At 53.4% G+C, this 15,345-nt stretch overlaps 1 protein-coding gene and 1 long non-coding RNA gene across 4 annotated transcripts in view; one reads left to right on the forward strand and one right to left on the reverse strand.

Annotated features, from left to right (window-relative positions):
* Positions 1 to 15,345, forward strand: part of CAPN11 (calpain 11) — an 18,146-nt gene continuing 2,801 nt past the window's right edge. The window contains exons 1-13 of one of the 3 annotated variants that reach the window (XM_058734104.1): positions 1 to 80; positions 6,017 to 6,270; positions 6,649 to 6,718; positions 8,545 to 8,663; positions 9,487 to 9,620; positions 9,805 to 9,973; positions 11,479 to 11,562; positions 11,668 to 11,753; positions 11,993 to 12,067; positions 12,203 to 12,363; positions 12,505 to 12,674; positions 14,363 to 14,374; positions 14,711 to 14,922. In XM_058734104.1, coding sequence (XP_058590087.1) covers positions 50 to 80; positions 6,017 to 6,270; positions 6,649 to 6,718; positions 8,545 to 8,663; positions 9,487 to 9,620; positions 9,805 to 9,973; positions 11,479 to 11,562; positions 11,668 to 11,753; positions 11,993 to 12,067; positions 12,203 to 12,363; positions 12,505 to 12,674; positions 14,363 to 14,374; positions 14,711 to 14,922 — 1,577 coding nt within the window. In that variant the 5' untranslated portion in view covers positions 1 to 49. Of the gene's footprint in view, positions 81 to 1,644; positions 1,714 to 6,016; positions 6,271 to 6,648; positions 6,719 to 8,544; positions 8,664 to 9,486; positions 9,621 to 9,804; positions 9,974 to 11,478; positions 11,563 to 11,667; positions 11,754 to 11,992; positions 12,068 to 12,202; positions 12,364 to 12,504; positions 12,675 to 14,362; positions 14,375 to 14,710; positions 14,923 to 15,345 lie in introns of those variants that run through there. The other 2 variants (XM_058734102.1, XM_058734103.1) reach the window with 2 other exon arrangements.
* LOC131514279 (uncharacterized) overlaps positions 14,728 to 15,345 on the reverse strand; it is a 1,086-nt gene continuing 468 nt past the window's right edge. Inside the window, exon 2 of the long non-coding RNA XR_009263008.1 lies at positions 14,728 to 14,895. This is a non-coding gene — a long non-coding RNA (uncharacterized LOC131514279). The remainder of the gene's footprint in view (positions 14,896 to 15,345) is intronic.

The following is a 15,345-nucleotide window of genomic DNA, read 5'->3' on the forward strand; positions in this document are numbered from 1 at the left end:
GGGGGTTCCCCTCCCCCTCCCCACCCAGAACCTTCAACTGTCAAGCACGATGATAGCCACCAGCATGCCGTACTCCCCAGGTAGGTGCTGATGGGCTTGTACCTCTACAGACCAGGGCCTCCCCGCCCCCCACCAGGGAAGAGGCCATGTCCCCTCGAGGGTGACTCTCCCATCGGACTGGAGGCTCCCTAGGAGCAGATGAGCCTCTTCCCCAGACGGTCCACTGATGGCCAGACCCACAGGACCCCTTCTTCCTGTCTCCACTGAAAGGTTGGAGTCGAGGAGCCGAGAGGGACCTCACACCCCACTGTCACAGCTGTGAGAAAGGCTTGTATGAGGGAAGCCCCAGAGGCCATTAGAAAAATAAACCTCAGGGAACAGAGAGAACCCCTCCCCATCCCAGAAAACCTGGCCTCTTGATCCAGAAAGACCAGACCGTGAGAAGGCTACAGGAGCAGGACTCCGTAGGCAGGCCTGGGGACCTGACCTCAGGGCCTGAGGGAGACAGCCCTGGGGAGAGGGGTGCTGGGCAGAGCTAGGCTGTTCTGCAGGGTGGAAGGCAGCCAATCCCAGCCTGCAGAAGGGCTCAGCGCTGCACCTCACCCAGCCTAGGAGGGTAGCTGGCTTCTGCTATACAGGGCACCCTAGATCCTGGCTTCCCCGGTCCTCACCGTCTGCCTGACCCCTGGAAGCGTAAGGCTAGCCCGAGGAGAAGACCAAACCCAGTCCTCACTCTTCCAAAGTGCCCTGAGAAGTCTAGACACCCCTGGGCCAGAGAGCTTCCTATCCCTTCATGCCTGGTTTTACTGCGTTGCTCTGGCCATCTGCCTGTCTTTCCCACCGCCAGGCTTATCTGTCTGTGTCTCAGCTTGCCCACGCCCCTAGCCCACCCGTCAGGGCTCGAGTCTGTCACCCGCTCTGGAGACGTTTTTGGTGACGACTGTGGTAGAGTGTGTGTCTGTGTAAGTCTCCCCGCCAGCCAGCTGAGTAACACGCTCAGACCCGGGAGACTTGGTACACAGGAAGTGAAGCTGGCGACAGAATGGTGGGAAGTGACTTCTCAGGCTGGGTGGTGATCGGAGGGCATGATCACAGCCTTGGCCTGCCCCCTGGGGTTCTCCAGTGTTCTTGGACACCAGCACCTCCTGTGGTCCTTCTAGACCCGCAGGGGAGCCCAGTACATTCACTGCCGTCAGTCAGAGTCGACCTAAGGCGACCTCGTAGTGGAAGGGCACAGAGCGGTTCACCTCACTGTCTGAATGACCTCGGGCCATTCGCTCACCCCCGGTCTCTCACCCTGAGCACTACGGGACGCTTAGCAGCATCACAGGCCTCTCCCCTCTGGATGCCAGTAGCACCCACCTGGTCCCCAGTTATGACAGCCCAAAATGTCTCTAGACATTGCTAAGTGGTCCCTGGGGCACTATCTCACAGGTTCAGGACCACCGCCCTAAGGCCTCCAGGCAGGCTCTAAGTTAGATGTAGGTCAGATGGGCCTAGTCGTTCCTGCCCTGCTGACGACACGGGGTAAGGGCCAGGTGATGAGACAAAACCAGTCCTCAGGGATGCCACTGCCCTGGGACTCCCACTGCAATTGGAGAGTTCTGGGTAGGGGTGGGGTTCCCCTCCCCCTCCCCCTCCCCCTCCCCCTCCCCACCTAGAACCTTCAACTGTCAAGCACCACGCTAGCCACCAGCATGCTGTATTCCCCAGGTAGGCGCTGTGGGCTCGTACCATTCCTGTACCTCTGCGGACCAGGGCCTACCCCAGGGAAGGGGCGTGTCCCCTTGAGGGTCCCCCTCAGGGATGTTCTGCCACCTGCCTCTTTGGACCCTCTTCATCTGGACCCCTTCTTCACCCCCCAAGATTCGTCCCCCCACCACAGGCCTCCCTCTAAGTCTTTCCCCTGCTCTTTGAGCAAAGAAATTAGCCACTTCTTCCCCTGCGTCCCCAACACACCCCTTTATTCACCCTACCTTAGGGGAGTGGAGTGAACTTAGAGGAGGGAAAAGGGGGCAGTCACTCTCCCCAAGAGCCTCCCAATTATCCCATCCGACCTGGTGGCCTCTCTCCCTGGCACCTTCTCCCTGCCTCCGTGGCCCATGAAGCTGAACCTGAAGGAGGATAGTCGGAGGAGGGTCCTCTCAGAGCTCCATGCAGGGGTGGGTTTGCTTCTGACTCCTCGGTGCCCGGCACAGAATACATGCTCCAAAAATGTGGCTGAGACGAGCTACAGTTTGCTTCAAGGAGCGCAAACGGAGCAGCAGAGACAGACAGGCTCACAGAAGATCCCAACATATAGAGTACAAGTGTTCCTGCATCCTTATGATCACTGAGTCCTGGGAGGGAGGAGGGGTGCTATATGATCCCAGGAGGAACTCCATAAATACTAGCTACCCAGCCGGGTCAGCGAGAAGGCAACCAACAATTGCTGAGCGCCTCGTGAACGCCAGCCTTTTTCATGTCTGTTGCACCATTTAATCCTGAAACACCCTGCAAGGTAGGATACGACGGCCTCTTTAGAGAGATGAGAAAACCAAGGCTCAGAGACATAAAGCAGCGTGCCCGAGGTCACACAGCTATCCACTCTGGTATGGGGCAGCCCAGGGCTGCAAAAGAGGAATCAGCTGCCTAAAGGGAGGTGACTTCACAAAGACTGCCTAGAGGCTGTAGGAAAGTGGAGGAAGCCTAAGCCGCGAGTGATGGGTAGGAGCAGGGACCAGCCTGCCTAGGTGTGACCCTCACTGACTCTGCTGCCCACCAGGTATCCAGCCTTGAGGAAGTTCAACCTCTCTGGGCCTTGGTTCTCCCCCCGTAGCAGGGAGACATAATAATAACAAACCCAGCCAACAGTGTTGTGAGGATTCCCTGAAGTAATGCAGGTAAAGCATTTAGAACCATGCCAGGTACGCACTGAGTCCTCAAACACTGTTAACTAATATTTTTATAACTGCTCTGTAAGTGCTAGTTACTTTTTTTTTTTTTAAGTAGGCTCTGGGGCCCAGTGCGGGGCTTGAACTCACGACCCCGAGATCAAGACCCAAGCCGATATCAAGAGTCGGACGCTCAGTCAACTGAGCCACCCAGGCGCCCTGGTGCTAGTTACTTTTACACCTGGGGGAGATTCCTAGTATCTTCTCGTCACAAACCATAGGCTCTGTGGAAGAAGCAAAAGACAGGGTCCCAAGTCTCTATTCAGCAAACTCATTCTAATCCTTACAGCCAATGGACTTTTCTCAGTGGGGGCCAGGAAACTCCAGGCCCCAGGGACCCCAAAGGGGGACCCCAGAGAAGCCTTTATGCTGTGGTCAGGGACTTTGCTCATCGCCTGCACCAACGCTCTGTCTTCTCTAGGCTGGGGTGAGCTCTTTTTTGTCCCCAGCCCAGGCATGGCCCGTGGCAGTGGTGGGTGGGAGTCTGCAGGTCCCTCCATTTACCAGGCATCTGCTCTGGGGTCAGCTCTTTGGGGGGATTCTCCCTAATGGAGTGGAGGGTCCCAGGGATGAGCCACATGACCATCTATCCCTTCACAGGGAGAAACTAAGATGCTCCTCCCTTCTAGAAGCACTGGGAAACATCATTCAAAACATCTATCGAGCACCTACTATGTGCCCAATGCAGCAACAAACAAACGACAAAAACCCCTGCTCTCCTAAGCTTTCATTCTAGTGAGGGAGACAAATAATAAATAAAGTGTATAGTATGTCAGGGACCAAAGAGGGACAGGGAGCTGGGGGTCAGGGCAGGAGAGAGAAAACAGAGATTTGCAAACATAGATGAAAAATCACTACAGTGCAATGCAAGGCATTCATTCATTCATTCATTCATCCACTGAAAGCATTTCTGAGCCCCTGCTGGGGCCAGGTGCTCTATGAGACAGATGGAGTTCATTGTACTTTATTTTTTAAGTTTATTCACTTAGTTTGAGAGAGGAGAGAGAGTGAGTGCACGGGGCTGGGGGGGGGGGAGGCAGAGAGAGAGGGAGAGAAAGAATCCCAAGTAGGCTCCAGCATAGAGCCCAGCATGGGGCTCGAACCCATGAACCGCGAGATCATCACCTGAGACGATGTCAAGAGTCGGATGCTTACCTGCCTGAGCCATGCAGGTGCCCCAAGAGACAGATGGAACCTAATAGTGGACAGAGGAGCCCCCATGTCCACCCTTGAGAGCTCACAGACAAGTCAACTCAGCAGGCAGGCAGTGATGGGTGTCACAACAAACGAAAGCGTTAGACGTGACGGCAGCCCCACACTCTGCCTGGGCACTTTAGGGGAGGGCTTCCCCAAGGAGATGGCATTGAGCAGGGACTGGAAGACTGAGCAGGACTGTCCCCAGTGCACCGGGTGTGTGCGTGGGATCAGGAATGACCCCGGGCGGAGGCACAGAGGCAAGAACGATCTGGTACAGCTGAGAAACAGGGGCTGCCTGTGCAGGAAGGCTCTGGGCCTCTAGGTGGCAGCCTGGCTTGGGTTTGTCAGGCTCCAGGGGGAGACAACAGGAGCGTTACCGGACCTAGAGAGGTCCCAAGGAGACGCTGATGTGGGACAGGGGAATGGGTTGGCTTGGTTGGGGTAGCGTGAAGAGTAAAGAGGCCTCAGATAAATTTAGCCACAAGTGGCCCGTGATCCCCTTAGTTGGTGAAGATGGGAAATGGTGCTAGTTCCACGGGACTCCCCGCTGAGGAGAGGGGCCTCCCTCTAGGAGGTAGCATCAGGAAAAGGTCATGGTCATGGGTCAGGGCGCCTGGGTGGCTTAGTCAGTTAAGCATCTGACTTTGGTTCAGGTCGTGATCTCACAGCTCATGGATTCAAGCTCAGCTCAGAGCTTGGAGCCTGCTTTGGATTCTGTGCCTCTGTCTCTCTCTGCCCCTCTCCTACTTGGGCTCTGTCTCTCTCTCTCAAAAATATATAAACGTTAAAAAAAGATTTTGTATTAAAAAAAAAAAAAAAGGAAAAGCTCACGGGCCTCGTTTCGGATCTGCAGTCAGACTTAGACCCATGCCCAGCCCTCACCCCGTGACCTTGGGCAAATTCCTTGACCTCCAGGTCCCTGCTTCCTCTTCCAGTAATTAAGGGTATTGCATGGATCTTTCTCAGGGCTGGTGTGCCTGGCACAGAGCAGGCACTCGGCACTGTTAGCTCTGCAATTGTAACTCTTCTCCTTGTCTGTCAACAAGGGAGGACGAATAGCTAAGACCCCCTGCTCTTGCGTCTGTGGAACTCAGCCCCCTGTGTGCTCAATCTGGGTCTCACCTCTAGACACCCCAGAACCCTCCTGCCCTTCCCTGTAGCTGCCCCTTCTTTTCCTCACTATGCATTCCTCCCATGCCCTGGCACCAACGGGGCTCTGTTTGACTCAGACCACATCCTTCTACTACTCTCTATTTCTATGTAGATTGGCCTATTTGGGGCATTTTATATAAATCTGACTGCCTTCTTTCACCTACATCCATGACAGCATGGATGAGTACTTCATTTCTTTTTGAATGATATCCTTGTACGAATGATATTCCGTTGGATGTCTGTTTCTCGTTTTTTGTGCCCATTGATCAGCTGCTGGACATTTGGGGTCTCCTCCCACTTTTTGGCTATTGGGAATAATGCAATGAACATTTGTGTCCAAGTTTTTGTATGGACATATATCTTCCTTTCTCTCAGGTATATGCCTAGAGGTGGAACTGCTGGGCCATATAGTAATAACTCTATGTTTAACTGTTAGAGGGAGAGCCAGGCCATGTTCCAAAGTGGCAGCACCCTTTCATATTTCCACCAGCAAAGTATGAAGGTTCCAACTTCTCCACATCTTTGCCGACACTTGTTATTATCAGTCTTCTTTATTATAGCCATCCTAGCTGGTGCGAAGGGGTGTATCACTGTGGCCTTGATTTGCATTTGTCATTGACGACCAGTGGTGTTGAGCAATTTTTCATATGAGTGTGGGTCATATCTTCAAAAAGAAATCTGTCCAGATCCCTTATCCATTTTTTAATTGGGTTGTTTGTCTTTTCATTATTAAGCGGAGGCGGTTTTCACCAATCAGGGAATGGCGGCTCACATCACCCACTGCCGACTCAAAGCCAAGGGCATGGGCCAACACCACAACGCCCAGAACTTCCATAACCAGAGCTTTGAGGACCTGCAAGCAACCTGTCTGAGGAAGGGGGAGCTGTTCGAGGACTCCTTTTTCCCTGCCGAACCCAGGTCCCTGGGCTTCAAGGAGCTGGGTCCCAACTCCAAAAGCGTGCAGAACATCTCCTGGCAGAGGCCCAGTGTGGGTACTGGGAGGGAAGGCATGACTCATCTTCGGGGTGGAGGGCTGTTTGTAACAATGTCCCAGTCACTTTGACATTTGCAATCTCCCAACCTCCCTAATCCTGGCCCTGGAACTAGTCTCCACCTCCATCAGGGCTGGAGACAGTTCTGGACATGCTTAAGCAAAACCTCTCAGATAACCCCTGGGAAAGTCACTCACTGACCTTTGCTATCACATCTGACAACTATGTCAAACTGGTCTTGTGCCCTCCTGCACCCTGTTTTCCCCTAGAACTTGGAGGTGGGCATCATGCCCCGGGAATGGCGAGATGGAGGTTCCGGGGAGGGGGGCGGGGCACGTCCTGCACCCTCTAAGACCTTTATTCCTTTACTGCAGGAAATCACAAGCAATCCTCATTTCATTATGAATGGGATCAGTCCAACAGACATCTGCCAGGGTGTACTTGGTGAGTGAGGAGCAAAAAAGCTGGTCGCGGGGAGGGGGTGAATCGGGGAAGAAGGCTGAGGTAGGGGGAGTGCCAGAGTGTCTTTTGAGGATGGGAAGCTGGGACTCCTAGATTCAGACAACCTCTCCTGCTTCCCGGCCCCTCTGTTTCTGTGGAGAGGATAATGAGACTGTCAAGTATGTTCTTCCTGTTACCTCCCCCCCCCCCCCCCGGTCTGATTCCAGCCCCTCCCGCTGCTAGCTGGGTCTGGGAATAAGCTGGGTGGTATACTAGTGACCCATTGCTGCACAATAAACTGCCCCGGGCAACGACAAATATCTATCATCTCCGTGTTTGTGGGTTAGTGATTTGGAAGAAGCATAGGTGGGTGGGTCTGGCTCAGAGTCTCTCATGAGGCTGCAGTCAAGATGTCAGGCAGAGCTGTGCTCACCTGAAGGTTTCACGCGAGCTGAAGGGTCCACTTCCAAGATGGCGCGCTCACGGGCCAGGAGGCCTCAGTTCCCTTCCATGTAGGCTTCTCCATAGGGCTGCTTGAGTGTCCACACAACACGGTAACGGATTTCCCCAGACGGAATGATATGAGGGAGAGGACAAAGAGGAAGCCATCATGCCTTTTACCACCTAGTCTCAGGAGAACACACGCAGTCACCTCCACCACATTCCATTTGTTAGAAGCAAGCACAAAATCTGGCCCACACTCAAGGGAAGGGAATTAGACTCCACCTCCTGAGAGGATTGTCAAAGAGCTTGTGGACATATTTTTAAGCCAGTGCCGGTTCCAGAACTTCCTTAGTCCGACGTATTAAGTAAAGGGGCACTAGGCTCTTCAGCCCCCTCTCCCATGGGCTCCCATGACAACCCCAAGGGATATCTTCCTCCTTAAGGAAGGATTCCTCCAAACCCCTCATCGCATTTTCAGGGATAAGACCAGCATGGGCTTCCTCTGGGGCTGAGTTCTGTCGTATTTGTGGCAGAGAAAAGGGCCAGTTGTAGGCAGGGCAGAAACCAAGGAGACCTCAGGCCCCGTGTCTTTCACCGTGGCTTACTGGGCCACAGGAAGTGACCTGGCTTCTCCCTAGTTAGGTGTCCTTTTGGCAATGGAGGATTGGAGTGTCCTTCACCCTCCTTTTCCCATCCTCTGCCTCCCACTAAGGGTACCCCAGGCAACTAGGAAGCCATTGGTAATCGCAGTAGCTTTCCTAGAGACCCTCAGCCTCAGCCTGGCCCAGGACACTCACTCAGGCTACCACCCTGCCCCACGGCCACCCCAGGACATCTGAGATACCCAGGAGAGAGAACTCGATGGGTGACCTCAAACCAGAGTTACTGCCCCTGTGCCCCATCAATGCCTAGCCCTGGGGACCTAGCTGGGCTACAGACTAAGCCCCTTGGGTGTCTGGTGTTATGTGACTGATATCAGGGAGAGATATCTTGATTGCTACACTAATGTAATCATGGCATAGAAGTAGAAGGAGGCAGGGCATGGGGGAAGGTGACTGGATTTGTTCAGGGGGGCGGGGAGGGGGGAGAAAACTGGCTCTCTCCCAAAGAAAGTAGATCCCAGAGTGAGAAGCAAGACGAAAGCCAAACACCTCCTCCCCAAATCTGAAAACAAAGGCATCCAGCTCTAATTTGTGAATCTCTTCTGTAATACAGAAGGTAAAGAGGCTCACCTCCCCACCCCCCCGCCAGAGCCTGTTCTTTCAGCCCTGTTTCTCCCTACTAGATTCCTTCCTGAACACTTCTTAGTGACAGGGCTAAGGGAGGCGGCCACGGAGTCAGTTCCTGGGAGTACAGGAGAGGCAACCCCCTTCCTGTCTTTCCAGGGGACTGCTGGCTGCTGGCTGCCATTGGCTCCCTCACCACCTGCCCCAAACTGCTGTACCGTGTGGTACCCAAGGGGCAGAGCTTCAAGAAAAACTATGCAGGCATTTTCCATTTTCAGGTGAAGGATGATTTGAAAGCCAGAGTTGTTTTGTGGTGTGGGTGTGTGTGTGTGTGTGTGTGTGTGTGTGTGTGTGGCAGAGACAGAGACAAAGCGGGTAGGGAGGAAGAAGAAGAATTAATTATATTTGCTTTGAAGTTACATTTTTTCTTTTTGAAAAATGACATTTATTAAGGTGGATTTTTGTCTAATTATCAGAGAAATATCTGGTCACTAAAGAAATCATGTAAGCTAATTTTTTAAAGCCCTCAAAGAAAATAATAATAATGATCTGTTGTTGGTGGCCCTCCTTCTCCTGCTTCTCTCCCTCTCCCTCTCTGTCTCTTCCTGTTGGTAGAAACACGCATGTGTGTGAATGTGTGTGCGTGTGTATGACATTGGGAGTCACTGTCACATAGTTTTGGTAATCTGCTCTTTAAACTTAGCGACGTGTGGACAAATTGCCCGTGTCGCAAAATATTTCTGAGAATCACAAGAATTTTTTTAATTCCAAATTTAAAATCCTAAAGCCCAGCCAAGGTCAAAATGTGGGTGGGGTCCCTCTGGGGCCCAAGGCAGAAACTGGAGATGAGGCTGGGGTGACCTTCAGGCTTTTCATAGCTTTTCACTCACTTTTCAGCCCTTCTGGGGAGTGGGCTCTCTGACACTGGCGTGTCACTGATCCTGGCCACCAGGAGGTGCTCGTGTAACACAGTTCTGATATACGGCAGCGGGGGTGGGGTGGGTGTGAGGGTGTGTGCCAGTAGGCACACATGTGCTTGTAGGATGGCCGGGGGCACACACGTGTCTTAAGCCCCACTGAGGTCCACCTTGCTGCCCACAGATTTGGCAGTTTGGACAATGGATGGACGTGGTGGTGGATGACCGGCTGCCCACAAAGAATGGCAAGCTGGTGTTCGTGCACTCAGCTGAGCGCGCTGAGTTCTGGAGTGCCCTGCTCGAGAAGGCATATGCCAAGTGAGTGCCCCAAGCCTGGGCTTGCCTCCAAGCCTGCCCGACAACTGGCAGCTATGGGGGCAGCTGACTCAGGGGAAAAAGCAGATGGAGGTCAGGGCATCCCTTCCTGCCCTCACCACACCCTCTCGTGTCCAAGCTGGCATCTCTAACCCAGAGCATAAAAGTGCCCTCTCTGTGCCCGCAGGCTGAATGGGTCCTATGAAGCACTGTCGGGGGGCAACACAGTAGAGGGCTTTGAAGACTTCACAGGGGGTGTGACCTATAGCCTCCAACTCCAGAAGCCCCCTCGGAACCTGCTGAGGATTCTTAGGAAGGCCATAGAGCGATCCTCCCTCATGGGCTGCTGCATCGAAGTAAGCCATACTGGGTCCTGCCTCAGGGCCTTTGTACCTGCGGTTGCCTTCACCCAGATGGTTCTTTCCCCCAGGTAGCTGCGCGACTAGCCCCTTCTCATTCACATTTCAGTTCAAATGCCCCTTCCTCAGGTCTCTCTTCCCTACCTCCCACTCTAAATCAGCTGCTCCTACCTCCCTTTGCTTTCTGCTTTGTTTTTATTCTCTCCCCAGCATGTATTGTGATCTGAAATGGTCTTACTTATCAATATAGTTGTTCCCAGCCTATCTTCTCCCGACAGTTTCGTATTCCATGGGGGCAGTGACCTGTCTCATTCACTGCCGGATCCTGGGACTTAGGATGCTGCCTGGCATATGCAAGAGACACCCAGCAAATATTTATTCAAAGAAATAAATGAGCCCAGGGTGGAACCGTACGACCCTGCCTTTGCACTCTGGGCATGTAACCCCGAGAAACGAAGACTCACAAGCACATGAAAGCCGGCACACAAATGTTCATAGAGGCTTTGTTCATAGTAGCCAGAAAGTGGGAACAGTCTAGACGTCCTTCACATCCTTCACGGAGTGAATAGTTAAACTGCGGTGCACATAGGCCATGGGATATAACTCGGCAATAAGAGGAAATGAACTACCAATACATGCAACTACTTGGCTGAATCCCAAGGGAATTATGCTGCGTGAGGAAAACCAAGAGAGTTCCATACTGTACGAATCCATTCACATGACAGGCTTGAAATGACAGATTTTTTAAATGTTTATTTATATTTGAGAGACAGAAAGAGACAGAAACAGAGTGCAAGCAAGGGAGGGGCAGAGAGAGGGAGACACAGAATCGGAAGCAGGCTCCAGGCTCTGAGCTGTCAGCACAGAGCCCGACGCAGGGCTCGCACTCAGGAACCGCGAGATCATGACCTGAGCCGAAGTTGGACGCTTAACCGACTGCGCCATCCAGGGGGCACCTAGGTGGCTCAGTCGGTTAAGCGTCTGTCTCTGGATTTTGGCTCAGGTCGTGATCTCACGGTTCATGGGATGGAGTTTTGAGTCCGGCTTTGCACTGACAGCACGGAGGCTGCTTGGGATTCTCTCTCTCCTTCCGTCTGCCTGCCTCTCTCTCTCTCTGTGTCTCTCTCTCAAAATAAATAAACTTAAAAAAAAAAAAAACCCTGGACCCCAAGAGTGCTCACATCTCTTCGGGTGCCCTGGTGCATCTGACCGGATCCTGAATTCCTTTCTTTCCTCTCTTTTCTTTTTTTTTTTTTTTTTTTTAATTTTTTTTTTTTTAACATTTATTTATTTTTGAGACAGAGAGAGACAGAGCATGAACGGGGGAGGGTCAGAGAGAGAGGGAGACACAGAATCTGAAACAGGCTCCAGGCTCTGAGCAGTCAGCACCGAGCCCGACGCGGGGCTCGAACTCACGGACCGCGAGATCGTGACCTGAGCCGAAGTCGGACGCTTAACCGACTGAGCCACCCAGGCGCCCCTCTTTCCTCTCTTTTCTGCAGGTCACCAGTGACAGTGAGTTGGAGGCCATGACCCAGAGGATGCTAGTGAAAGGGCACGCCTACTCCGTGACCGGCCTCCATGATGTGAGTCTGCCAAGGGCACCCTACCTGGAGACACAGAACAAGGAGGACAGTCCCTCCTGCCCTGGACCTTTAGCCACACCCCTGCCACCACACCCTTTCTGCCAGGTCTTCTACAGAGGCAGGACGGAAACCCTGATTCGGGTCCGGAATCCCTGGGGCCGGATCGAGTGGAATGGAGCCTGGAGTGACAAGTAGGTGCCCCTGAGCAGCACTGTCAGGTGAGGGGCAGAGCGCACAGCCGGCCCACGAGCCAGGCAGTGTCACAGATGGACCCTTTGGCGTCCCAGGACCAGCCCCTCCCCCCTAGTGTCTTTCCCTCTAACTCAGGACCCCCAGCGGCAGGAGTTCAGCGGGGAGGGAATCCCTTGGGGAGGAACAAAATACCTTCTGAGCCCTGCCTTTCTCCTTCCACCTCCTGTCTCTGATCCAGTGCCAGCGAGTGGGACAAAGTGGCCCCAGAAACCCAGAAACAGCTGCTTCAGAAGAGGGAGGATGGGGAGTTCTGGTCAGTGCAGCTTGGGTGGGCTTCCTTCTGCCCCCACGCCCGTCCCTTCTTCTCCTCTGCCGCCCTCCCACCCTTGCCTTTGATGGGGAGGCTCTGAGGGGGAGCCTCCGGGTGTGACTGTGCCCTCCACCACAGGATGTCCTACCAAGACTTCCTGGACAACTTCACGCTCCTGGAGATCTGCAACCTGACGCCTGACACGCTCTCCTGGGACGACAGGGGCTGTTGGCACACCACCTTCTGCGAGGGCAGCTGGCGGCGGGGCAGCACTGCGGGGGGCTGCAGGAACCACCCCGGTGGGTGAGGGGATTCGGGGTCCGCGAAGGGGTCAGGGGACCGGCAGATCCCACGAGGCCCCGTCGAGGAGGCAGGCGTGTGGCCGGGAAGCTGGTCCATCCTGGGAAGGGCAGAGCCATGCTGACCTGCTTCTTCCACAGACACATTCTGGACCAACCCCCAGTTCAGGATCTCTCTCCCGGAGGGGGACGACGACCCAGAGGACGACGAAGTTGTCTGCACCTGCCTGGTGGCCCTGATGCAGAAGAACTGGCGACGGGCACGGCCCCACGGAGCCCAGCTGCAGACCATTGGATTTGTCATCTACTCGGTGGGTGCTCCAACACCTCCCCCAGCCACTCTTGCTCCCTCTCCTGGCCTCACCCCCTTCAAGACCCTGCCAGAGGCCTTAATGAATAGTAACGCCTTTCAAGAAGAGGAAGGAGACAGAGCGCCAGGGAGGTGAGGTTACTTGCCCAAGCTCACACCCCCAAGGCTCAGAAGCAGATTATGTCCTGATTCCCAGATGTTCTGAGACTTCACATTGTCCCCAGGTGTCCCCCCCCCCACACACACACACACACCCGCCCAGACACACCACCCAGAGCATTGACTCCAGCAGCCAAGAGATATCCCAAGGGGCGCCTGGGTGGCTCAGTGGGTTGGGTGTCCGACTTCGGCTCAGGTCATGATCTCACAGTTCACGAGTTCGAGCCCCGCATTGGGCTCTGTGCTGACAGCTCAGAGCCTGGAGCCTCCCTTGGATTCTGTGTGTCCCTCTCCTGCTTATGCTCTGTCTCTCTCTGTCTCAAAAATAAATAAAAACATTTTAAAAATTATAAGGTACTTCATCTTAAAAAAAAAAAAAAAGAGAGAGAGAGACACAAGCTTTGCCCTCCTCCTAGGCTGGGAGCCCACCAGGTTAACAGACACCAGACATGCCTGAAGATATTTCCAAGATTAGGGGTGCCTGGTGGCTTGGTCGGTTAAGCGTCTGAATTGAGCTCAGGTCATGATCTTGTAGTTCATGAGTTTGAGCCCTGCATCGGGCTCTGTGCTGATGGCTCGGAGCCTGGAGCCTGCTTCAGATTCTGTGTCTCCTTCTCTCTCTGCCCCTTCCCCGTTCACTCTCTCTCTCTCTCTCTCTCTCTCTAAAGAATAAAGAAACACTCAAGACATTTAAAAAATATATATATTTCCAAGGTTAGCTGTGGTCCTTCAGGAAAGGTATATACTCTACCTCCCACCTGGGGCTCTACAGGGCATCAGCTATGGGTTTTCATCATCCCTACGGGGCAACAACCCACTTAATCTTTTTTGTTTATTTTATTTATTTTTGAGACAGAGAGAGAGACAGCAGGGGAGGGACAGAGAGAGAGAGAGAGACAGGAGATAGAGAATCCCAAGCAAGCCCCGTGCTGCCAGCACAGAGCCCAATGTGGGGTTCAAACTCATGAACCGTGAGATTGTGACCTCAGCCAAAATCAGGAGCCGGACGTTCAACTGACTGAGCTACCCAGGATCCCTTACAACCTACTTATCTTGGTTTAACTCACCTTTTTACAAACATATTTGTGTTCAATGGTCAGTTTCAATAATCACCTGTTAACTACCTGCAGGATACGAGTGTTCCATGGAAAACGCTCGTATTCTGGAAAACGCTCTCCTCGACTTTCATCCTAGCTCTTTCACTTTTTAGCAGTGTGAAATTGGGCACGTTACCTCACCTCTTGGGATTTGGTTTCCTATCCTTAACCTGCAGGGGTAAAAACCTCCCCCTGGCAAAACTTTGTGTAAACTATGCTTTGTTGTCCAAAACTGAGGGATTATTAATGTTAACGTTAGGACTTTTGGCTGTCAGAACCCATGCCCCCCCCACCACCACCCCGCTGTAACACCCCCAACACACACACATGTGCATGCGTGCACACACACACACACACACACTGCCTGACTTCTACAGGCCTGAGCCCTTTCACCATCCTGGGAGTTTGGCCTTCCTCTCTCTTCTCTTCCTAGGTCCCAAAGGAGGTACAGAAGACATGGGCTTGATTCTGGGCAGGCACTGCCCCACCTCTGGCTGCATGTGGATGGGCAAGGGGTAGAATTCAGCCAAGGGCTCTCAGGGCTACTGGGTTAGGATTCTACTGCGTTGGGGCCCCGGATGGGAGTCAGGGCAGGAGATCAAGGATTAGAGAGTCGGGCAGGAGATACTTTGGTTACCTGCCAGCTGGGTGGTATCCAGGACTGGTCAGTTTGTGGTAATGCCTCCCCCGGAGACTTGCCCCAGTAAGCTTCACTTTTGGGGTCCCTCTCTCTGCCTATACTCACATGCCAGCCCTGTACCCACCTCCAAGGCACATATAGTTTCAGAACATCCAGGATACTCGCTTGAAGAAGGACTTCTTCATAAAGTATCAGGACCATGGCTTCTCAGAGATCTTCACTAACTCGCGGGAGGTGAGCAGTCATCTCCGGCTGCCTCCAGGGGAATATGTCATCATTCCCTCCACCTTTGAGCCACACAGAGATGCCGACTTCCTGCTACGGGTCTTCACAGAAAAGCACAGCGAGTCCTGGTGAGGAGCCCTACCTCACCGCTCCAAGACCACCTGCCCAAGAGCTGTAGGATGTCAAGCTCAGGGGGCCGTCATCTGGTCCTCCCCAACTCTGTCCCTAGTTTAAATCAGGGAAACTGGGGGCGCCTGGGAGGCTCAGTCGGTTAAGCGTCCGACTTCAGCTCGGGTCACGATCTCACGGTCTGTGAGTTCGAGCCCCGCGTCGGGCTCTGGGCTGATGGCTCAGAGCCCGGAGCCTGTTTCCGATTCTGTGTCTCCCTCTCTCTCTGCCCCTCCCCCCGTTCATGCTCTTGTCTCTCTCTGTCTCAAAAATAAAATAAACGTTAAAAAAATAAATAAATAAATCAGGGAAACTGAGGCACACGGAAGGGGAGTCTCAGTAGCAAGCCAGAATCAGAACCCAGATCCCATGGAACCTGTTGC

Source organism: Neofelis nebulosa, chromosome 6, assembly GCF_028018385.1.
Source record: "Neofelis nebulosa isolate mNeoNeb1 chromosome 6, mNeoNeb1.pri, whole genome shotgun sequence".
Classification (NCBI taxonomy): domain Eukaryota; kingdom Metazoa; phylum Chordata; class Mammalia; order Carnivora; family Felidae; genus Neofelis; species Neofelis nebulosa.